The 23,607-nt window shown below is 44.2% G+C and overlaps 1 protein-coding gene across 1 annotated transcript; it reads right to left on the reverse strand.

Annotated features, from left to right (window-relative positions):
• Positions 1 to 8,192: 8,192 nt before the first annotated feature.
• CCDC105 (coiled-coil domain containing 105) lies at positions 8,193 to 22,379 on the reverse strand. Its single transcript, XM_004688213.1, has 7 exons — positions 21,810 to 22,379; positions 20,545 to 20,649; positions 10,307 to 10,505; positions 9,377 to 9,543; positions 9,172 to 9,267; positions 8,966 to 9,079; positions 8,193 to 8,429 (listed from the first exon to the last, which is right to left on the reverse strand). Exons 1-7 carry the CDS (start codon positions 22,377 to 22,379, stop codon positions 8,193 to 8,195), a joined length of 1,488 nt encoding a protein of 495 aa, XP_004688270.1.
• Positions 22,380 to 23,607: the final 1,228 nt, after the last annotated feature.

Consider the following 23,607-nt stretch of genomic DNA (forward strand, 5'->3'; position numbering starts at 1 on the left):
AGGGAGGGAAATGCATGGGACTAGGGTGGTGGCACAGGGGTGATCTGGTGATGGGAAACCCGCGGGGATTACAATCGAGATGGAAAAAAAATGTGCAAAATGATGTAAAAATAAACTTTGTAATAAAAAAAAATACCACATCTTCTTGATTCAGTCATCTAATTTTGGGCTTCTGGATTGTTTCCAGGTTTTTCCTATTGTAAATAGTGCTGAAATAAACATAGAGGTGTATCCTTTGAATTAATGTTTTTATGTCCTTTAGGTCTACCTTTAGGTAGATCCCTAGGAGTGGAATTTCTGGGCCATATGGTAGCTCCATTTTTAGTAGTCTGAGGACCCTCCACACAACTTTCCATAGAGATCCCACAAATAAACACAAACAAAGCAAACAAGTCAAGAAATGGACAAAAGAACTTAAAAGACACTTCTCCAGAGAGGAATTACAAGTGGCAAGCAGGCATATGAAAAATGTTCAACATCCCTTATAATCAGGGAAATGCAAATCAAAACCACAATGAGAGGTCACCTCACCCCAGTGAGAATGGTGCATATCAAAATAACTAACAACAAAAAATGTTGGTGAGGATGTGGTGAAAAGGAACTCTCCTGCACTGCTGGTGGGAGTGGAAACTGGAAAATATCTCCTTGTTGACCTTCAGATGGGACTACAGCACCTACTGAACTCATAAGTGTGGTTAGACCTTGAGACAGAATATTGAGAGATAATAAATGATATTTCATGTCACTAAGTTTTCTGGTATTTTTTAAATATGCCAATAGATCAATAGATAACTAACAGAGCTCTTATGGTGTTGGACCCTTAAAAGAAAACAAGGTATTGCTGATTGTTTTGCAATTTTTACCTGTATATATAGCTTCAATGAGGAAGACCATTTCCCCCACCAATACTGAACAAAGTAACCATGAATTTGTGGGTTTAGCTTTTATGTATGTATCTATCAAATATTAATTCTATGAGTCACTTTTCTGAATCCAAGATAACTTTGCAAGTTAACAAACAAAATATATTCTCAGCTCTCAATTTACTCTTGAGCTTTTCCTTTTCTTTTTCTGCCATTAAAAAATGGAGATATAATTAACATATAACATTGCCATTGATTTGAAAAAAATTATTCTGCAACATGGTGGGCATTGTAGCATTAGCTGATCCCTCTGTCTTGTCACATAATTTTCACTTCTTCTAGTGGTGGGGACACTGATAAGAGATTCTGTCAGAAAGCTTAATGCTCATAAGACAGTTTTGTTGTCTATTATCTCTCTATTGTGTGTTAGGGCTCCAAGATTAAAAAAAAAATCTTCTACTTGCATATATGTATACTTACATTTCATCACATCTTGACTTTTCTTGAATCAAGTGAATTTAATCCACTTTCTTAGAAGGATATCTTTTATCTTCTATGTAGAATGATTTTCTATTTGTTATGACCAGGGATTGCTTAGCTTTCCCTCACTTTCTAGTGGGGATTTTGTTTACTTTTATTTCTTTCACTTTCACTTTTTCGTTTTCTTTTCTTTCTTTCTTTTTACATTGCCTGCTTTCTTTTCTCAGGTGTAGACCCTCTAGTGGGAATTTTAAATTGCTGCTCTTCTTTTTGTCTCCTAACACTACTTGATAAATAAATCGTTGATTTACTCACAAGACCTTGAGTCATCACATTCAGACCTGATTCAGAGAACTGCTCATCACTTAGAGGTCCTCAAGCTTGAGGCAGAAGGATTTAGGATTTAGTGTCTTGTCCACATAGTGTCCAAATGGAAGAAATATGCACTGAAAGAACCACTTTCAATGTGTTTAGTTCCTTCTAGGATTTGCTCAAGATTGATTTTGCAAACTCACAGAAACAGAGAACAGAATGGTAATTGCCAGGGATTGGGGGGTGGGGAAATAGGGGAGATGTTGGTTAAAGGGAACAGACTTGCAATTATACAAATGCTTAACTTCTGGAGCTGTGTTGTATAGAAAAGTGAATATAGATACTGATTCTTTTGTATATTTGAAATTTGCTAAATGAGAAAGAAGAAGGGGGGACTGGAGTTAGGGAGGGGGGTGTGCAGTCAGTAATTCATGGGAACAGATTTTCAATTTTGCAGAATGAAAAGAGATGGATGTCAGTGGTGGGTGAACATCAGAATGAATATGTTTGGTGCCACTGAACAGTGCACTTAGGAATAAGACAGAAAATTTTATACTATGCTTTTTTACCACAGATTTTTTGCTTAAATTAGTGCCTATTATGGTTAATGCATATGTCAGCCCTGTGAGATTAGCAGAAGAGAGGGAATATATTTTAAACATTGGTGAATATTGAACTCTATTGGGAGCTCATTCAAAATGCCTATCTCTAGGTTCTTCCCAGTGATATTCAGATGCTATAGGTGTGGGGTGTGACCCAGAAAGCTGTCTCATAACTGGCCGGTCTTTTGAGCTCATACATAGACAATTCTTTAAGGGAGTAAAAATAGTTAAATCGATACAAGCAAGATTAAACAGAAAAATGATAGTCATTTAAAATCCTTTTTTAGGTATTATTTTTAACTGAAATAATGTGGTGGGACCTGAACCAGGAATATGACCCTTGCTGTAGAAGCCACTGTACCGCATTCCTCAGGCCCATGAGGATGGGTTGCCTCACGCCCCATTCGGTTCTTTCCAAGGATGCTGATAGCATCAGTATCCAGTGAACACCTGAGGGACATTTTAACGATAACACAGAAGAGAGCAGCTACTCCAGAAATGTTATCAACAGCCATGTGGTATATACTACCCCTTGACTGCCCAGCTCTCCTTCCCCCACCAACACTCCTCCGGATAATCTCCCTTCTGCTGCTGCTGCCCCCCTCAGTGTGGGGGGCACTTTGTTAACAAAGTGCTTCCTTTGTGGAAACAATCTCCTAGTTCAGAGTCTGGCTTTCTGGTTGGTGACGGTAATACTGGTTTACAACACTGTATGATTTAGGGGCTAGGGTCACAGCTCTTGGGATGTATTACCACATCACACCCACAACCAAAGTCAATAATCCTCCACAGTCCATTTTGCTCTCTATCCCCTGTACTCCCCACCCTCTCCCTCTAGTAGCCTCAATTCTTTAGCCAGATTTCTAGGGTTTGTTTTGGTTTAATTTTGCCTGTTCCTTGGTTTCTTAGAGAAGATAAACTCTTATTGTATGTATACAGAGTCTTATACATAATAAGGAATCTCTCATCTAGTCACTCCATTGAGTGAGATAGTCTCTAGAAAGCTGCAAGAAATTTAGGAGGGAAAACCAGAACAAAAAACTTTGCAATTTAATGGAAAAGGAAATTTGCTGCGTTTATCTACACACGTCAGAAACAGACCTTGCAAGCACAACTCTAGGTGATGAGGCTGGATGGCTGTCTCCCACCCCCTGGACCATCACAGAGATTTAGTTCCTGGTTTTAGGTAGATAGGGAATGAGGAAAATTATCTTCATTATTCTTGGATCTTCTGTCTTTTAATTTCAAATAAATACCATGCCAATTATACACATCCTGCAGAGGCCAATTTCCACGTGGGGGTATCCCCATGCCTTTAAAAGCCCAGCGTTAAGCCCTCTTTGGGTGGGTAGCATTTACAGGTCTTGTCACTGCTCCAAGCTTATTTCTTCATCTTTAACGTGTGGTGACCCACCTTATGATGCCATCAAAAGGCTCTCCAGATACCCACAACTCAACCTGGGGCAGCAGCTTAAATCTTAGTTCTGAAGCAATGCAGGGGGTTGTGCAAACGATGTTGGGGAACATTGGGTGAGCTGAGGTGACAAATTGGGGCTGTGTCAGCAAGAATGCAGGTTGCAAACCTAGATGGTAAGAAATTGCATGCAAGAGGTGTGTTTGCTTCCTCATGCCAGAATTTTGGGCTTGATGGGTGTTGAGGTCCAAGACAGGTTGCCCCAGGATGTACCTACTTAGATACTATTTATTTTGAATTGGAAGAAATCAAGAGACAGAAGATCAGGTGATGAAGTTTTGCCTGACCATCTCCCTAGAAATAGGAAATAAATCAATGTGGTTGTCCTAGAGGTGAGAGGACAACCCAGACTATGGCTGGCAAGGTCTGTTTCTGACATATAGATATTAGATATGTAGATAAATGCTGCAAAATTCCTTTTTTTGTAAAATTGCAAAGTACTTTGTTCTGTTTTTCTCTCCCAAATTTCTTGCTTGCTTTCTAGAGACAGTGTCAACTCATTGGAATGACCAGCTGAGAAGTTCCCTTATTAATTTTGTTAATTTTCTCTTGCTAATTGCCCTTGTGTCAATGTAATTACTTTCCAGTCATACTGGATATTGAAGGTAGAGAAAGACTGGCTTCCTCCCCAAACAGTGGACAAAAGCTCCTGCACAAAGACAATGCCCAGACCTGGGGCGGACCTGCTCAAAAATCAACAGGGTGGATCCTATGTTTATTGCAATACTATTTACAACAAGGAAGATGTGGAATTAACCCAAGTGCCCCCAAATAACTGACTGGATCAAGAAGATGAGGTACATATACACTATGGGAAATTACTCAGCAATCAAAAAGATAAACTCATGCCTTTGCGGCAAAATGGATGGAGCTGGAAGGGATCATGCTTAGTGAAATAAGCAGAAAGACAAAGAAAAATACTGGATGATTTCGCTCATAGCAGGAATATAAAGGGGCAGAAAAAGTAATTGTAATAAAATAAAAACTAAAATCAATAACTATAAACCCTAGACATTCTACAGGGGCATGGGGGGAACAGGATCAAACAGGGGTGGGAAGAGCTCATGGGGCCATGGTGATGGCACATGAGTGAATTGTGGTGGGGAGTCCACAGGGATTGCAACAGAGATTTAGAGCATACATTGTACAAAAATGAAGAATGATGCAAGAAAAAATAGTTAAAAAGTTAGCAGGGTAGAAACTCTCTCCAGCCAGTGGAGCGAGAGGGAGCATGTCGGGGTACTACTTCCCCCAGCAGCCACAAGGCAGCACTCCAAAGCTACCTGCTTTTGTCTCCCTTGTGCCTTTAGATAGTGCCTGCAGCTTGTTCTGAGATGCCCACACCCCCTAGCTGGCCAGAGAGCTAAGTAACCTGCACAGACTTGAAGTCTATGAAGCAACTATGCAAAAACCTACTCTCTGGGAGTAAACCGGCCTTTCAACCCCCATTATTGCCCAAGGAGCCAGATAAAGATTTAAAAAATGGGTACCCAGAACTTGCATCTTCACGGTGCATTCTTTAGAAATCAGGGAAGTGTTTAGATCCCAGTATTTGCTTTCCTTTGTACACAGATAAGACTGGCACATCTTCAGGTAACATAACAGGAGCCCCCTTGCCGAGAAGAATTACATTTTTGCTACCAATGACTCACTGTTTCTATGTAAACTGAACTCACCTGTGATAGTTGGAATAGTGCTCACAGGGTTAAATCTGTTGGGCTGTTTCCTGAGTTCAAATTCTCACTTATCTAGTAAACCATTTAGCTGTCATTAAAACTTTTATTTCAGTCAAGACCTTGCAGAGACAAGGGTGGTTCTCCATGTTTAGCCTTCAGGCTTTCCAATATTGTCCCTATACCTTTGCAAATATAGTTCTCATTATTTGCAGAAGGTGTGTCCTTTAATGTTGCTGGAATATCACATCATTGTCTTCAGGAGAAATATAAGGGATAAGTTCTTGTGAGCCTCTGGTCAACTGATCTATGAATCTCTTCATTTGATGTGTTTTTTCTTTTTATACTGTTAAAAAATATATCCAATATTAATGTGAACCATTAGTTCAATTAATGTGAGTTCTAGGCCAATGGTGCTCTGCTCTGTCCAAATGAGGCTTGTCTAACAAATTTGCTGTTACGGCACTTCCCAGTCTTGTACTTAGGAACACCAGACGGCGCTTCGGCTGCACTTAGGAGACATTTTAAAGTGAAATCACCAAATGAGAAGCACAAAAACTTGAAAAATTATGACACTAAGTAGATGGAAAAATAACAAACCCCCAAAGGGACACTTGTTTGTGAGCCTGGAGGGGGAACACAGAACCTCACTTTACTGAGTCTGGCTGGGACTGTGCATGTCGGGCTACAGAAATCTTTCGCTGCTCTGCATGTACCTGTCAATAACTACAGGAAAGCCTCTGCATTGATCTGGGGGTTACAAATACATTTTAGTGATTAAGGCAAAGTCACAAGTACAAAATCTGCAAATAATGGGGATCAACTATCTTCAAATGGCTGTGATACCTGCTTCCTGCTGATGTTCCTCCTGTTGACACTGGTATAGAGAATGCTTGAAGAACATTTCCTGGGTGAAGTCTGAGCCCAGGGTGCATACAGTGTTGGTTTAAACCCCCAACTCCACTCCTGAGATGGCTGGTTCCCTTTATTTCCTGTGTATTTCCCTGCCAAATGTGTATAATTTACCTCATTTCCATTTGGTTGCTAGGGGACCAATGGAAAGCATGGTGAGCGAGCCCACATTGCATGTGGAGCAGGGAGAGAGCATGGATTGAGACCCAGGTTTAAACTCTGCTTTGTTTTTTGATGGCTCTGGACAAATGAGTTTAAGTTCCTGACCTTCATGTCCTTCTCGATAAATTGTTGGCTGGATTATGTTATATCCAGGTGACTTTTTTGCTTTGCCAAACATTAACAATATTCTTGAGAACCAGTCTCAGCATTTGCAAGGTCAGTTCTATGAAGGTGGGATGGCGTCTAATTTGGTCTGCATACCAGTCTCTGTTATACAACAGTTACTTGGAAAATGTTGTGGCTTGAAGAACAGACCCCCCCATTGTACATATACCGCACAGTGGTATCTTCCCATGGATTCCAGATAATTATCAATTCTCTATTCAAGCAGTTTTACAATGGGAGCATACCCAGAAGCTCTGGGAACATAGGAGAAACTGAGTTATGACAGATGGGTGGGTACCGTCAGGTGGGCTGCAACCTAAGAAGAGCTGCAGCCCAAACCAGGAGATTGTTTGCACTTGATTGATAGGTGAGCTTCTAGCTGACCTTCTTACTGCCTTGGTTCAGAATCCGCCACTTTGTAGGGGTTCAAAAAATGAAGGATGCTAATTTTGAAGGCACAGCCTCCTCCCCACCTGCCCCAGGTAAATGTAGAAAACGACAATAGGTTTAATTCCACCTCCCCAAATGAACTGCCTGGGATCTGGGAAATAGCTTCCACTAGAAAATGCTATGGGGGGGTGGCTGTGTGTGTGTGTGTGTGTGGTTGATAGAGGTAGAAAAAGGGGAGACTTATGCTCATCTAAGAGGAGAGGACAGAAGAGGGGGTCAAGTTCTGTGCAGAGTGTAGGAGGCCAAGTTCTGTGGAGATTATGAATTTAATTTCAGGAATTAAATTCCCAGGTCTTCTATTTCTAGCTGCATGACCTTTGGCATCTACTTAACCTCAGTTAAGTCCCAGTTTCCTCAACTGAGGAAAGGAGTGATATAACTCAGGCACACTGGGGATATTTTATCTGCAGCCACCATTTTATGCATCCCACATAGGAACACATCTCTCCTTAAAACCATGCTTTGGGCCCTCCCTGGTGGCGCAGCGGGTTAAAGCACAGCATTGAGAATCTAAAGCCGCTTCCGCATGAGTTCGATTCCCGCCTGCCCCGGAGGTGACCACATGGCGTGGCAGACCTCTCCTGACCCGCCCGCTGCTCCCCTCAGCAGTGTACGACGTCGTCTATCTGCCTGTTCTGCTCCCCACTCTGTCTCTGGTGAAGCCTCTCTCCGCCTCTGGCCTGTACCCCAGTTCTGTATGCATAAATAAATACATCTTTAAAAAAAAAAAAACAAAAAACCATGCTTTGAAAGGTAGCTGGTAACTCTCTCCATTTTACAGGTAGTGCCAGTCAGTCCAGAGAGGGACCTGGCTTGTTCCGGGCCCTACAGCTTGAAACTTTGGAGTTGGCATTTGAATCCCAAATGGCAGCCAAATCTGTGCTCTGTTAACTTCCAGCATACACCTGCTAACCTGTGGTAAGGAAAGTGAACGGATACTGTGTAGGTGCCTAATAAATCATAAACATTTTTTTATTATACTTTTGCTAGAGGGCGCATGAAGGACAGATTTGTCTGGGAGGGAAGGCCAGCAGCCTCGCTGCTCCCAGGGTCCAGCGGCGCTGAGCCCGCCGGCTCGGTGGGGGCGGGAGCATCGTGGTCACTGGGTGCCGGCGCCGGGAGGCACGGGAGGGCTCCAGTCGCTGACGAGGCGCTGCGCCTGCTCGTAGTACACGTGCGGATGGCGCTGGCGGAGGCGCAGGCGCACCACGCTGTAGTCGGCTTTCTGGCCCATCTTCTTGCAGTCGAGGCTCCGGGAGAGGTGCTTGTGCTTGTCCATCAGCGCTTTCAGGTTCTTTTCCACGTGTGAGATGTGGCGCTGCAGTTTGTCAGTGCCCTGGAGAGAAGGGGCCAGGATGCCACTCCAGGGCCAGCTGTGCCTGCGGCAGGAAGGCCCCCTCCCCTCACCCAGGGAAGCAGGACGTCTGTGGAGGTGCTGTCCTCGCCTGCACTTGGTGGACGACCCACTGGGGTCAGATGTGCTGGAATAAGACCCCGAGACAGGGAGAGGCTGAGGTGGGGGATGCACTTGGAGACTGAAGCGCTGGGCATAGCTGGTCTTCCCAGCACTTCTAAGCCTTCAGGCAATATGTCTGGAAGGAGTGGGGTTGGGGGAGGGAAAAAAAGGGGTCTAGAGTTGAGGGAGGACCCCTGATGGGGTAGAGGGTGAGGCAGACAGGTTGAGGGGACTTACTTGAGACAAGTGTGGGTAGTGAAGGTCCTCCTCCAGGGCAGAAGTAGAAGGACTGACAGACTTGGGTGAGGGAGTCTTACCTGAGCCAGGTGTCCTTTTGGAGTCTTACCAGGAAGGTTAGGGCAGGAGAACCCATAGAGATGTGGGGGGGGTCCCAAAAATGAAAGAAGAGCAAGTACCTGAGCAAGGCGCGAGGCCTCGGGGAGTTGAGTGCCCACGTGTCTTTGGTACACTCGAACCAGAGGTCTGTCCAGCTTCTCTCTAGTCTCCAGGTGAGATTTTGACAGAGGACCCTGGCAGAGTGCAGGGTGGGGAGCAGTAAGGTCCAGCCTACCAGCACATCTGGCGCCACCCCCATCCCCACAGACCCTCAACCAAACTACACCTTGATGAGGCCGCGGGTGATGTGCATCTCGTGGCTGAATTTTGTGCACCGGTGGATTGTTCCCCTCATTAATCCTAAGGCCATGTACATTTTTTCCTGGGAGGGTGGATAAGGACAGCTTCTAGTTCCTCTGCCCTCAAGTCTGTCCTCAGTATTCATGCCTCCTAGAGCCCGGCTACCAACTACCTGCTCCCTCTCTGCCCACCTTCAGCTCTGACGTTTCGTGCATCTTCTGCGTCAGTGAGGCGCACACGAGATCGCTTATCTGCTGCTGTTGCTGCCGGATGTCTTCCTCACTCTTTGCCATTTCTTGTAAGATGTCCTTGGACTCCATCAGCAGTTGCTTGGCTTCATACAGCGCTGTGGCACACTCTGCAGGGAGGTGGTTCATGCACGGGCACCAAGCCCTCCCTTCCATGACCTTGGCTTTCTATTCCCAGTCGTGGTGACCTCTGGGTGGAGGCTTTACCAAGGAACTTCTAAAGTCCATTGGGGTTAGTGTGAATGGTGTCTGCAAGTGACTTTGGAGTGTAGGAAGCAGGAATGTGCCAGGGGAAGAACTAAGTGAGAATGTGGATCCAGCTGGAGATTGCCTAGGATATCTTCCAGGCCACAAGGAAGTCAAGAGTGGTGACCACTGTAGGTAAGTCTCGTCCAGAAAGTTCAGCTAGGTTTCCCCCCAAAGATGCTCAGAGTAGGTTTTGTCCAACAGGTGAGATCATGCATGTGAAACTAAGGTCAGTCAAGGCCTTGGGGGCTTTGGGAGAAACTGCTACATTACTTAAAGAATGCAGGTACCTGAGATTTAAGGATATTTCCTGAGGCAGACTTTTTAAGCAGAGAAGTCTATCTTAGACAGGGCAAATATTAGAGGTAAAATTTTGTCATGAAGACATCCCCTCCTATTCATGTGAAGCCCATTTCTTTTTCCTTGACACTTAGGTCCTTTAACACTAGATATAAACCTCCAGTTGTGCCACTTAATTTATAATTTCTTGCTGTGTAATGTACTCCTGCCAGTCAGTCTTACACTAATGTGTTTGTCCTGCCTCAGAAGAGGGATGGGGAAATGTTTCCTTGTGGCCTGATAGCACCGAGGACACCCAAGAGAGTGGGCTGCTTTCTGTGAACCTACCTGGGGTATAGGTACCCACAGGGTCTATAGGTGGTGTCTTCTGGCCCTGAGTGCGTGGGGTGGGCACGCGGGATAGGTGCACCCATGAGTGGCGGCCAGCCTGCTCCAGAACCTTGTCTAGTGGCTGGTTCATTAGGTCCACAGCTTGGAGCCTCTCCTTATAGCAGAAGGCCAGAGTGTCCCGGCAGGAGGCTAAGGCCTGGGGGCAAGAAAGAAAATAGAGTTGGCAGAAGGCAGAGTGTGAGCTGGGAGGTTGGGGAGGTGGCTAAAAGTAATTTCTCTGCTCAGGCTTGAGGCCCAAGGGGGTGAGGCAAAGCATTTCTGCCTCTGAATGGGCTCTCATGTTCTTGTTGTAACCAAAAAGGAGCAATTTCAAAATGGAAGCTTGGAGTCTGGCAAGATGGTGGTGGAGTGAAGACCCTGGACTTACCTCCCTCACATAATCACAACTAGATCAAGGTAGCAACCTCTAAAGGAAAAACAACCACAGCACACACGAGGAGCAAATATCTGGTAGAAATGAAAAAAATGTAACTGAACCGACTTTATAGTGATAATGGGGCAGCACAAGTCACAAGCCACACGAGGAAGGCTGGCTGTGGGTGGAGCCCACAGTTGTGATTCGGGTACACACCACCAGTGGGGACTCTTGAAACCTGGCATGGCACTGAATATGGGAGTGTGCAGACTGGGTGCTCAGCTCCGGGGATGCGCTGGTGTAGAGCTACAGGAGCAGGGGTGCAGATTGAGGGTTACTGGCATGAGCCCAAGGTTCTCCATATCCAATAGTTAGAGACTGAAGTAGAGGGGAGGAGCAGTTGGGGGCACCTGTGTCTCCTCACAGATAAGGCTACGACTTGAAGCCAAGGCTGGGAGTTCCAAAACTCCTGCACTCCCCATCACCTCTCTCTCTCAACCTCTCTCTCTCTCTCTCTCTCCCTCTCTCTCTCTCTCTCTCTCACACACACACACACACCTAGGGGTTAAAGCAAAGACAACAGACGAACACTTGAGCAAACCAGATTTATGTTAATAATGGGAACAAACTCATCAAGATGAGGGCCTGTGCTGGAAAGGAAAAGGGGCCAACTCCTGACCTGTGCCATGTCAGCTACAGCCTGTGCCCATGCTGCTCCCAGTGCTCCAGAACAGCTGAGAGGTGCAGTTGACATGAGGTGTGAAGACTTGTCGGAGAGTTGGCCCTGAGGAGGCCTCACAGTGCCCCACCCCCACCACAGTACAGTAGGGAGCTTCAGCCCCTGACATTCCCCTGGTACAGTACAGTAGGGAGCTTCAGCCCCTGACATTCCCCTGGTAAGCCAGTGGTTTCCTGCTGGGTCCTGTTTTGTTTAACTCTACTAACCCTTGCCTGTGCCAGTTCTCTGATTACTTCAACAGGTACAAAGGTAGTCTGGAAGTTTATGTCTATTACACCTTTACAAACAAAAAATGAGGAGACAGAAGAACACCACAAATACTGGAGCAAATGAAAAGAAATACCCAAGAGGAGTCTTAATCCAGCAGAACTGCAGAACATGACTGAAGAAGAATTCAGATGAGAGTTGTAACAGTACTTATAGAACTGAAAAACAAAACAAAACCAAACAATGGTAGCTCTGGAACAGAAAATATGAGGCAGCTGCAATTAGAAGTAGTGGAGCTAAAATCACTGACACCAAATTAAAAGAAAAACATAATGGAGACCCTCATAGCAGATAGACAGAAGAAATGGAAACTATCAACGAGCTTACAAACACAATCAGAGATCGTACAAATAGAACACTGTAGGGGAATAAAAGAAGAAAATGAAAATGATGTAAAAGCTCTTTGGGGTATTTATCTAAAGAGAAATAACATTCATATCAGGAGAATCCCAGAAGAGAAAAGAAAGGCAGAGAAATTACTTAAAGACATAATTGCTGAAAGTCATTTCAGTTTGGAAAATGAATGAGATGTGATCTAGGAGGCCCACAGAGTTAAAAAAATGAAACAATGGACACACAACAAGGCACATTATAGCAGAGCTGTTGAATCTTGCATGACATATGACCCAAAGCATAGATAGTGAAGAGAAAGGTAAACAACTGGGACTCCATCAAATTAAGAAGCTTCTGTATAACAAAAGAGACATTAGCCAGAACAAAAAGACACCTCACTGGCTGGGAGAGAATTTTTGCTCACAATATGAATGATAAGGGGCTGATCACAAAGGTCTACAAAGAGCTGTGGAAACTCAACAAAAATAAACAACCCAGTCAAAAAATGGGCAGAAGGACTAAAAAGACACTTTTCCTTGAGGAAATGCAAATGGCCAACAGGCATATAAAAAAAATGTAACCAGGGAAATGCAAATGAAACAACGAGCTATCACCTTACACCAGAGAATGGCAATATTAAAAAACTGGCAACAACAAATGTTGCTGGTGGGAATGTAAACTGGTCCCCTGGTCCACTGGAAAGCTGTGTGGAGGTTCCTCAAACTGCTAATAATGGATCTCTCTTATGATCCAGCAATTTCACTCCTGGGTATTTACCTAGAGAATACAAAAACATTAATTCAAAAAAGCACCTGAAATCCTATTCACATTAGGTAAGCTATGGAAGCAACCCAGCTACCCAAAAACAGATGACTGGATCAAGAAGATGTGGTACATATACACAATGGAATACTATTCAGCAATCAAAAAAGATAAACTCATGCCATTCACAGCAACATGGTTGGAGTTGGAAAGGATCACACATATGAAATAAATCAGAAGAAAAAGAAAAATACTGGATGGTTCACTTATAGGAGGAATGTAGGTGACCCAAATAAGGGATGGGTGGGATAGTAATTATAACAAAGTAAAAATAAAAACCAACAGGCAACTATAAAGCAGAGACATTCTTGGGGGAGAGGATTGGCTCAAAATGGGTGGGAAAAGCACAAGGGATTGTGGTGATGGTGATGATGCATAGGAGAACTGGTGGTGGGAACTCCTTGGGGACTATACATGAGTGGATCAAGTATACATTGTATGGAAATGAAGAATAATGTAAAAATATATAAATTAAAATTAAAAAATAAAATTCAACCATATAGCTTTTTCTACATAAATAAATCTATATGTGAGAATTAAATAAGTCCTGTAAAATAAAAAAATAACAAAGCTGTCAAAAGCTAAAGACAAGGACAGAATACTTAAATATAAGAAATAAAGGGTAATTTATGAGGGAACATCAATCAGAATGTTAGTGGACTTTTCACTAGAACTATTACAAACACAAAGGGATTGTCAGGAGATATTTGAAGTACATAAAGAAAAAGATTTCCAGTTCTTCAAGATTAAATTTTCAAGACAGAAGGTAGAGGAAGGAACTTAACCAATAAACAAAAACTAAAAGAATTTATGAACACCAAGTGTACAGGTAAGAAGTTGTGTAGAGGTAATTATAAGACAACGGGACAATGAATACAGAGGACGGAGACTCTTAAATCATTTAACTTGGAGGAACAAGAGAGTAGTAATGTGGCCCACAGAGTGAGGGAGTCACCTGATTGTCCTACAAGCCATACAAATAGCCCACCACATGCTAATCTTAGCAAGGAAAAATTAATCAAAATAATACATAAGACAAAGGAAATAGAGCCTAAACAAAGCATAAAAGGAACACTTAAAAAAATAAAAGGCACGACAAACCAAAAAACAAAAACAAATCTAAAACATATCAAAATGGCACTAAGCACTTGTATCTCAATAATCACCTTAAATGTAAGTTGGTCTGAATTCATCTGTCAAAAGATGTAGAGTTGTTTGAAAGGACTTCAAAGCAAAGTCCAACCGTTTGCTGTTTACAAGAAACACATCCTACCTACGAAGACAGGTACAGAGTTAGATAAAGGCTGGAAGACAGTCATGCAGCAAAAGGTCACAGCAAAAACAACAAAAAATAGGAATGACTATACTGTTAGTGGACTTTTCAACAGAACCATTACACATAAAATAGATTTTCAATTAAAAAACTTATTAAAAGATGGGCCCTCCATGGTGGCGCAGCGGGTTAAAGCACAGCACTAAGAAGCTTAAACTACTTCCGCATGAGTTCGATCCCCGCCGGCCCCGGAGGTGACCACATGGCACGGCAGACCTCTCCTGACCCGCCCGCTGCTCCCCTCAGCAGTGTACCTCGTTGATCTGCCTGTTCTGCACCCCGCTCTGTCTCTGGTGAACCCTCTCACCCTCCGCATCTCTGGCCTGTACCCCAGTTCTGTATGAATAAATAAATAAATCTTTAAAAAAAACTTATTAAAAGATAAAGATGAACACTATGCTATGATAAAGGATCTAATACATAAAGAAATAAGCTAATAAGTATATTTGCACTGAATGATGGAGCACCAAGATACATAAGACAATAAAGGAACCAGTAAGAGATACTAATAATAGTTCAGTAACACTAGAGGATTTTAAAACCCCACTTACAAACCGACAAAGAAGACAAAGAACAAATAAGGAACCATTAGCCTTAGATGAGGAACTAGGTCAAAAACGTTTAACACACATCTACTGAACACTCCAAGCAAAATCTATTGCATACACAATTTTTTTTTCAAGTGTACCTGGAACATTCTCAAGAATAGTCCATATTTTGGGCACAAATCAACAAAACTGCAAGGAACATGATCATACCAAGTACTCTCCCTGATCAAATGCCATAAAATTAGAAATCAACTATGTGAAAAAATCATGAAAAACTATGATAAAAGAAGAAATTAAAACAGAAACTAAAAAATAACCTTGAGACTAATTGAAATGGGGATACAAATGACCAGAATCTATGGGAGGCAGCAAAGTGGTCTTAAAAGGTAAAATCCTTACACTACGTGCTGACATTAAGCAGCATGGAAAATTCTCAACGAATGACCTAAAGCAATTTGAAAAGAGGAATGAACAAGACCCAAAGTTAGAAGAAGGAAACAATAAAATCAAAAATGGAAATAAATGAAACAGAGGCCAAAAAGACTAAGAAGTCAATGAAACTAAAAGTTGGTTCTTCAAGAAGATAAACAAAATACAAAGATCTTTCACTAGGCTACAAAGAAAAGAGAGAAAATGATAGTGACACAAAAGTAAGCAATGAAATCACCACAGATAGCACATAAATACAATAGATTACAAGATATTACTTAGGAACAATTGTATAACCATAGCTCACATTTGGGCATCTATCCAAAAAATGTGAGATCATCAGTAAAAAAAAACAAACAAAAACCTTATGCTCCTCCACAGTATTCATAGCTGCTTTATTCACAAAAGTTAGGACATGGAAGGAGACTTAATATTCATCAATAGACATCTGAATCAAGAGATGGCATCTACATCACATGGGATATTATTCAGCTACATAAGGAAAGATGAAATGCAGCCATTTTCACAAAATGGCGGGAGTTTGAGAGAATTATGTGTAGTAAAACAGGTTGTAATGATAAGAACAAATACTGGACATTTACATAAAGTAAGATAAAGTAAGATATTTACAATAGCTAGAGGACATCAATAAGCAGGTAAGAGGGAAGGGAACAGGTGTGGAAAGGGGCAGAGGGACATACAGGATAGTGTGGGGAAAAGTTCAATCCCAAAAAGTCTACACAATTCTTAAAAGAGCTGAAATTTTTGTAAACCAATGTTATTACAATTAAAAAAAATATATCTCCTTATAAAATAAGTAAGCCCCTGGCCCTCCCTGGTGGCACAGCGGGTTAAAGCACAGCACTAAGAAGCTTAAGCCACTTCAGCGTGAGCTCGATCCACGCCTGCCCCGGAGGTGACCACATGGTGCTGCAGACCTCTCTTGACCCGCCCGCTGCTCCCCTCAGCAGTGTACTTTGATGAGCTGCCTGTTCTTCTCCCCACTCTGTCTCTGGTGAATCCTCTCATGGCTCCTGCACCTCTGGCCGGTACCCCAGCTCTGTATGCATAAATAAATAAATCTTAAAAAAAAATAAGTAAGCCCCTTTATTGTCCGGGATTGCGTCTTAAGACCTCCAGCAGATGTCTGAAACCATGGAGACAGGACCAAAGTCTGTATATACCATGCTTCTGAGACACAAAGGCTGAGGAGAGTGTTAAATTTATAAATTAGGCACAGTGAGTGAAAAAAAAAACTAATAATAAAGTACAACAATGGTATAAATATATTTAATACAGTTAAGTTAATGTAGTCTCTCTCTCGAAATAGCTTTTCTACTAGGTCTCCCTGATGGCTCAAGGGGTTAAGTCTTAGCACTCTGAAGCTATCACAGCCACTGCAGTACGAGTTCGATCCCTAACCAGGGAGCTGACCCACATGGTACAGCAGACCTCTCCTGTTTCACCCACTGCTCCCCTCAGCAGTGTATTTTAGTGGACCTGCCTGTTCTGCTCACCACTATGTCTCTGGTGAATCCTCTCACCCCTTTACCTCTGGCCTGTACCACACAGCTCTTATACATGCATGCATAGATAAATCTTAAAAAATATCTTTTGTACACAATATTTTTGGATTAAGAGGAACAGAAACCACGGGCAGTGAAACTGCAGATTAGGGGGCCTACTCACCTGCATTCCTTTAATACTTGCAATTGTTTGAAGATTATCTCTTTTTTTTTAAAAAAGATTTATTTATGCATACAGAACTGGGGTACCGGCCAGAGGTGCAGGAGCCCTGAGAGGATTCACCAGAGACAGAGTGGGGAGCAGAACAGGCAGATCGATGAGACACACTGCTGAGGGGAGCAGCGGGCGGGTCAGGAGAGGTCTGCCGCGCCATGTGATCACTTCCGGGGCAGGCGGGGATCGAACTCATGCTGAAGTGGCTTAAGCTTCTTAGTGCTGTGCTTTAACCCGCTGCGCCACCAGGGAGGGCCCTGAAGATTATCTTAACACAATTTTTTTTTTTTTGGCAAATGTATATGCTCATAGAAACACCACTATCTTCAAAATATAGACTATAAGGAAATGGCTAGTGCCATGTTCTCTGTCCCCACCAAGCTGCTTTGTATGTTCATTTCCTGTGTTCTTTATGTGGACTAGTTGACTAGTTGCCTGTTTTGTAAATAAAACTCTATAGGAATATGGTCACTCTCATTCCTGTCTGGTTGTTGTTTATGCTACACTGACCAAATTAAGTAGTTGTGATGAAGACTTTGTTGCACAAAAAATTTAGAATATTGACACTTTTTCTGACTTTGAAAAAGGCTGGGAGACCTATAACCTTCTATAAATGGAACCATGCAGTGTGCACTCTGTCTTTAGCAGAAAATAATATCTTTGGAATTCATTAATTTGGATGAAAAATGGTTTTAAAATGCCTTTTGTTCATTAATTCAAGTACTCCTAGGCCGCTTTTGTGTGTTGGGTGATGCAGTGGGAAAATCAGCCCAGTTCCTACCCCAAAGAAAAGGCTCAGGTGTATAGACAAGATTGACTCATGAGTGGATTAGAGAAGAGGGGGGTCTTCTGGGGTCAAGACAAGTGATTTTTTTAAAAAAAAAAATCTATTGGCCCTCCCTTGTGGCGCAGCAGGTCAACGCACAGCACTAAGAAGCTAAAGCCACCTCCACATGAGTTCGATCCCCGCCTGCCCCGAAGGCGACCACATGGCGTGGCAGACCTCTCGTGACCCGCCCACTGCTCCCCTCAGCAGTGTACTTCGCCGATCTGCCTGTTCTGCTTCCCGCTCTGTCTCTGGTGAATCCTCTCACCCTCCACATCTCTGGCCTGTACCCCAGTTCTGTACGAATAAATAAATAAATCTTAAAAAAAAAAGGATCTATTTATTTATGCTTGCAGAACTGGGGTACAGGCCAGAGATGGGTGGTGGGTGAGAAGATTCATTGACCAGAGACAGAGTGGGGAACAGATCTACTGAACAGCCAGATCTGAACAGGCAGTAGAACAGGCAGATGTACTGAAATACACTGCTGAAGGGAGCAGCGGGCGGGTCAGGGGAGATCTGCCACGCCCTGTGGGTCAGCTCCCTGGCGGGGGATGGAACTTGTGCTGCTTTGGCTGTGGAGAGCTTCATAATGTGGTGCTTTAACCTGCTGTGCCATCAGGGAGAGCAAGACAAGTGGGATTTTTACATTGGGTCAATCAGACATCACCGAGCTGCCCCAATTGTGGCATGAGCACGTGTGCAATGTGCAACCAAAACCTTTGTCCATCTCCAGAATTTTTCCATCACCCCAAATAGATCTGTATCTATTAAAGAAAATTCCCATTGGTTCACTTGAGAAGGATTCAGCAGAGAAGGAAATATGATGGATAAGTCAGGGGTGGTGGTGGTGGTGGAGGTAGCTGGAGTTGGCGGAAGGTAGAGGAAAAACGAGAGCGGTTCCCTTCAGTGGCTGCCAGGCATTGTGGCCATTTGTTGAGAGTGAGGAAAGAGCTTGAAAGAGAAGGTGGAAATAAATTACACAGTGGGGAGAGCCTTCTGGAGATGCACATTGAGATCCCTGGGATTCTGAGTGTCTATCAAAGCTTGAGTACATGATTTTAAGTTGAAATCTATTTGCTTGGTGAAGCACATGAGTGCAATCCAGAAATATTTACAACCCAATTTTCTCTTGGCAACCTGTCTCTGTTTCTATCAGATATTTTCTCATCTTTGTATTCCCCTTTCTTGCTTTTAACTCCATCCTTCAGCGTCTACCAAAGGTAGAGGCCACCCCTGCCCCCACTCCCTATTCCCAACTCTCTTTCAAATTTCCTGAAAGGATTTTCTGCAATCACCAGATTTAGAGGAATACCGTAGTGACTTGAGAACGTCAAAGCCCCCTGCTTATTCAGATGAATGCAATTAAAGTAATTAGCACCAAAGATAGAGTTTAAGGCCCTTGCCCATAAGTATCTCCCACTCCCCAATACCACCTTCCAATCCTGGTCAGTTCCTTTTTTTTGGAGGAAGCCCCCTAAGGTGAACCATGAGAGGACAAGGCCAGCTCTGTCTTGTTCAGTATTTTGTTAATATCTAATAGAAACTGGGTTAATATTTGTTAAGTGGATAAATCAAGACACTCACATAGATTACAGGCTAAGCCTAACTAGTCCCAAAGGCTCTGAAACCTGGCCACTCTCCCATTTCCGTTAGCGCCCTCAAGAGGGGTTCCTGGTGGCAAGAGTAAAGAATGCAGTGAAAGTTCATCTTTGGTTGGAGCCGTCAAAATGGAGCACATGTAAAGTTCTAAAGTCAAGGCACCTGAGCTGAATCAGAAGGTAGTTCTTTGACTGCTGGGCACAGATTCAGGGTATCAGGATCCTGCACTCTTACTCATTTTAGCTTAGTTGTGGAATAGCCAGGATGTGAAATGGCTGTCAATGGGTGATGCACAAAGAACATGTGACAAACTGGAATATTACTGACTTGGAATATTACTCAGACTTCAAAAGAAAGCTTTGCCATTTGTGATGCTATGGGTGAACCTTGAGGATATTATGCTAAGTGAAATAAGCCAGGTGCAGAAAGACCACTACTACATGATCTCACTTGTATATGGAGTATCAAATAGTAAAGCTCATAGAAGTACAAGTTAGGGTGATGGTTCCCAGAGGCTGCAGGGAGGGGTAAATGGGAGATACTGGTAACACTGGGTACAATGTTTCAGCAAGGCAAGATGATCACATTTTGGAGATCTAATGTATAATCATGTAACTATAGAAAACAATGCTGTTACTTTAGAATTGAAATTTGCTAAGGGGATATTTGTTAAATGTTCTCTTTATATACACAAAGCAGTAATTGTGTAAGGTGATGAATATATCAATACTTCAATTGTCCTTTTATGTCACTACTGTGACTTGAATCATCAAGTTGTACACCTTGTGCAGAAACAAATTTTGTCAATTATATTTCAGTAAAGCCAGGAAATAAAAGGCACCTGAGGTGAAGACACACCTTGCCATTAGCTAGCTCTGCGCCTTGGGTGGGGCCATCTCTCTCAACACCCCTATCATTAAAAAGGCCATTTAGTTTCCATTTCACAGGAGTGTTGTAAGGCCTTATCTCAAGGACTACATAGGGTTTGGCACAGAGGGGATGGCCATTGTTATTTTGAGGTTCCACTCCATCTCTCCGAGGTCAGTTCCATTTCACAAAATGGAAATCAGGGTGGCTTGTGCGTGGATGGAGGGGTTTGCTGTTGCTATAGTATCCAGCGTCAGAGACATTGGTTCTCCCCACATCTCAGTCCTCTTAACTTGGCCCCAACTATTCCAAACCTTGAGCAAGGCCTCTGATTTTTCCATATCTTCCTCCATCTTCCTCTTCATGCTCTTTAGCTCCTCCTTCTCCCACTTAAGCATACTGTCAGCTTTGTCTGGAATCTAGAAAACAAGAGACTTTTTCACACCTTTGGGAGAGGGCTAGAGGGAGATTTCTAGGGCTTGGTGGGGGGCTTGCCTACTTCACAAACTGGGCCTGGAGGAGTTAGGGTTACTCTCACCAGTTGGGGATCTCACTCTGAGAAGGGTTTGTTCTTTCAGGTGACTGGCACTTGTGGGGGGCAGCCGTGGGGAGTGTCTGAACCTCTCAGAGGGTAGGGCTGGAAACTTTTGTCTTTACAGGCAAGAGTCCAATGAGCTGGGCTGTTGACACTTTGGAGGAAGGTTGTTCTCACTCTCTAGACCTGGGGGTCCATATTCTGTAGTGATGGGGTTCTCTATCTAGCAAGATGTGAATGGCTCTCATCATTTTAGAGGTGATGAGGGTTTGCCATTTTGGCATCTTACTATCTGGATTTGGTGACTGGGAATAGGAATCTCACTCTGTGGGTGGGGTGTCATCACTCCTCAGGAAGTTGGAATGTCTTCCCTGTTTGGGTTAGGAGCCTGGGATTTCACTTTAGAGGGAGGATTTCCCCAGGGCTGGCACTGGGTATTCTTCTTTTCCCCTGGTGTAAAACTTGAGGGTCCAAACCTGTAGGCAGGATGTGGTCCCTTTAACTTAGATGAGGCCTGAGAAGGGTTCTTTCTTCCAGAGCTGGAGAGAGGGCTTAGGTCTCTAAAATAAACGTTTTGGGAACGTTTCATCTGGGCTTGGACCAAGGGCGGCACCTACTTCCCTCAGCTTGGGTCTTTGGGTATGTTTTAGTGGGACCAGGGCACTCATGCCCATGGGATGCTCTACACCTGAGATGGGTGATTTTTTTGCCTGGGTGAGGTTATGGGCTTTGCTCTGGTAGAGTTGCATCTAGTCTTATTCACAGGTGTCACCTTCTCTCCTGGCTGGGTGGCTCGAATAGGATCCCCTCTGGAACAAGGGGGCTGAGACTCTCATCCCTTTGGGAGAGTTTCACCTTCTGGGGCTGCAGACCAGGTACCTCATCTTGTGGCTATCCTCATCTTACTGTGTCCCTGTTCACTGGAGCTGGGGTTTGGGGTGAGAGTGCTTACTCTTTGGGGAGGGTCTTCCCTCCCTCCCCCAATACCCAGGAACAGAGACCTCAGTCTTTGCAACTGGGTTTTTTTGGGGGCAGTGGTCCCACCTTCTCAGACTTGGGTCGGTAGCCCCTCAGCTTGACGCTCTGCTGGTTAATCAGCAGACCTTTGCGCACTTCGCTGAGCCTGTGGTCGGTGCTCTCCCGCTGGCGCTGCAGTAGCTGCACCTGCCCGTTGATCTGGTGCTGTGCGCGGCCCAGGCGGGCAGCAGTGAGGCGCGCCCCGCGCGCGTGTGCTTGCACCACCTCCGCGGTCTGCAGGGTCCGCGCGTCGCGGTGCATAGGCAGCGGTAGGCGTGCGTGCCAGACCGGGGGCTTCATCTTGCTCTTCCACAAAGTGACGCCCTCACCCGGTGGCGGCTTCTCTACAGTGCCACCACCTTTGAGCATCTCCACGCGGAAGCGCCAAGGCAGGATGTAGGCGGCGCGGCAGAGGTGGCTCGCCACGTGTGGGTCCTGAATGCTGTCCTCAGGTTGCCACATGGTCACCGCTTCCCTCCCGCAGCGGTTGGTCAGCTGGCGGGCCTTCTGCGTGATATCCTTGGCCGCCTGGCGCCATGCTGGAGCCCCAACCCGCTGATCCTGGCTGCGCTCAGCGGGAGGTATCAAAACTGGCATGGTCCCTGCTGGATGCTGGGGTCTGGCCCAGGACCTTCACGGTGAGTGGCAGGGACCTCCAACCTCCCGAACTCCTTTCCAGTCTGAAGAGTGAGGGGAGCTGGGCGTGCCCATCACCAAGGCGACTGCAACAGCATCCACAGAGTTCCAGAGGTGGGGGAAGGGGAAGGCTCCAGGAAGACTCCATAGAGACTCTTAGCAGAGCAATTCCCACAATAGAGACAGCAGGTCAGAGTCTGGGGAAGCGAGAGACAACCACCCTCCATCCCGCCTGTGTACTCACCCATCACCTTATTTCCTTCTAGTGGGGTCATCTTTACTTGGGCAATGAGTAGGCAACTCAAACTCAGAAGGGCCGAAACCAAATTTTTGACTAAACTCTAATTTTTTTCCTCCTTGAATGTTCCTCACCTTGATAGTTGGTCCACTACCTGTGGCCTTTCCATGCATGCCCTGTGGCCTCTGTATGCACCTGTGCTGTAGGGTTTGAAAGAAACTCTCCTGTCCTTGAACAATGGCCCACGTGGAGGCAGCCTGGACACCTATGTGGGCATTGACTGTGTGGCCATGGTCTGAGGTAGCTCAGAAATTACATTGAGTATCTGCACAGGAAATCCTCCCTGTATAGGTGGCCAGCCTGTCCCCTTCAACTCCCCATAAAATTGATTACCCTTTATCTCCCCGAAGTTGTTCTTCCTACTCACTGTCACATTATCTAATCTAACCAAACACTTGTTTGTTACTGTTAATACATAGCAAGAGGGCTGCTCCCTGAGCTCCCTGAGTGGAGTCCTACCTTGCAAACCTTCACCACAGCTTACCCCTCAGGGACATGCCAGCCTGGCAGGTTCCTCACTCAACAACCACCCATCCCAGTTGCTCATGTTAAAAATTTAGGAAGCATCCTTCACTTTTTCACTTCCATATCAACCCACCAAGTTCTGCCTGTATTATCTTCAAAATTTATCCCCAGTGTGATCATTTGGTTTCTCTCCTGCTACCAGCACCAGCAATATTCTTTTATTCTTCATCATAAAGCATTATGATTTCAGGGCAAAGGGTAAAACTTTCCAAATGCAAAGCTTTCACTGGAGTACAGTCTAAAAGAGTCCAAGACATCTGTTAGGACATGGATTACTTTGCTGTTACAAACCTGGGTTACAATTTCAATGGAACCAACCAAGTTACTTATAGATTATAGATTTTTTTTAATTGAGGTAACACTAGT

The sequence above is a fragment of the Condylura cristata genome, unplaced genomic scaffold (genome assembly GCF_000260355.1).
Source record: "Condylura cristata isolate star-nosed mole 26May11 unplaced genomic scaffold, ConCri1.0 scaffold00024, whole genome shotgun sequence".
Taxonomy (NCBI): Eukaryota; Metazoa; Chordata; class Mammalia; order Eulipotyphla; family Talpidae; genus Condylura; species Condylura cristata.

Bases quoted from the DNA above. Each gene is read 5' to 3' on its own strand.
- CCDC105 (XM_004688213.1), bottom strand. From the start codon at position 22,379: ATGCCAGTTTTGATACCTCCCGCTGAGCGCAGCCAGGATCAGCGGGTT. The intron at 10,506-20,544 runs GTTTGGAATAGT...TCTTGCCCCCAG, and splicing joins AATCAGAGGCCTTGCTCAAG to GCCTTAGCCTCCTGCCGGGA. The intron at 8,430-8,965 runs GTACTTGCTCTT...CCTTCTCTCCAG, and splicing joins AGGCCTCGCGCCTTGCTCAG to GGCACTGACAAACTGCAGCG.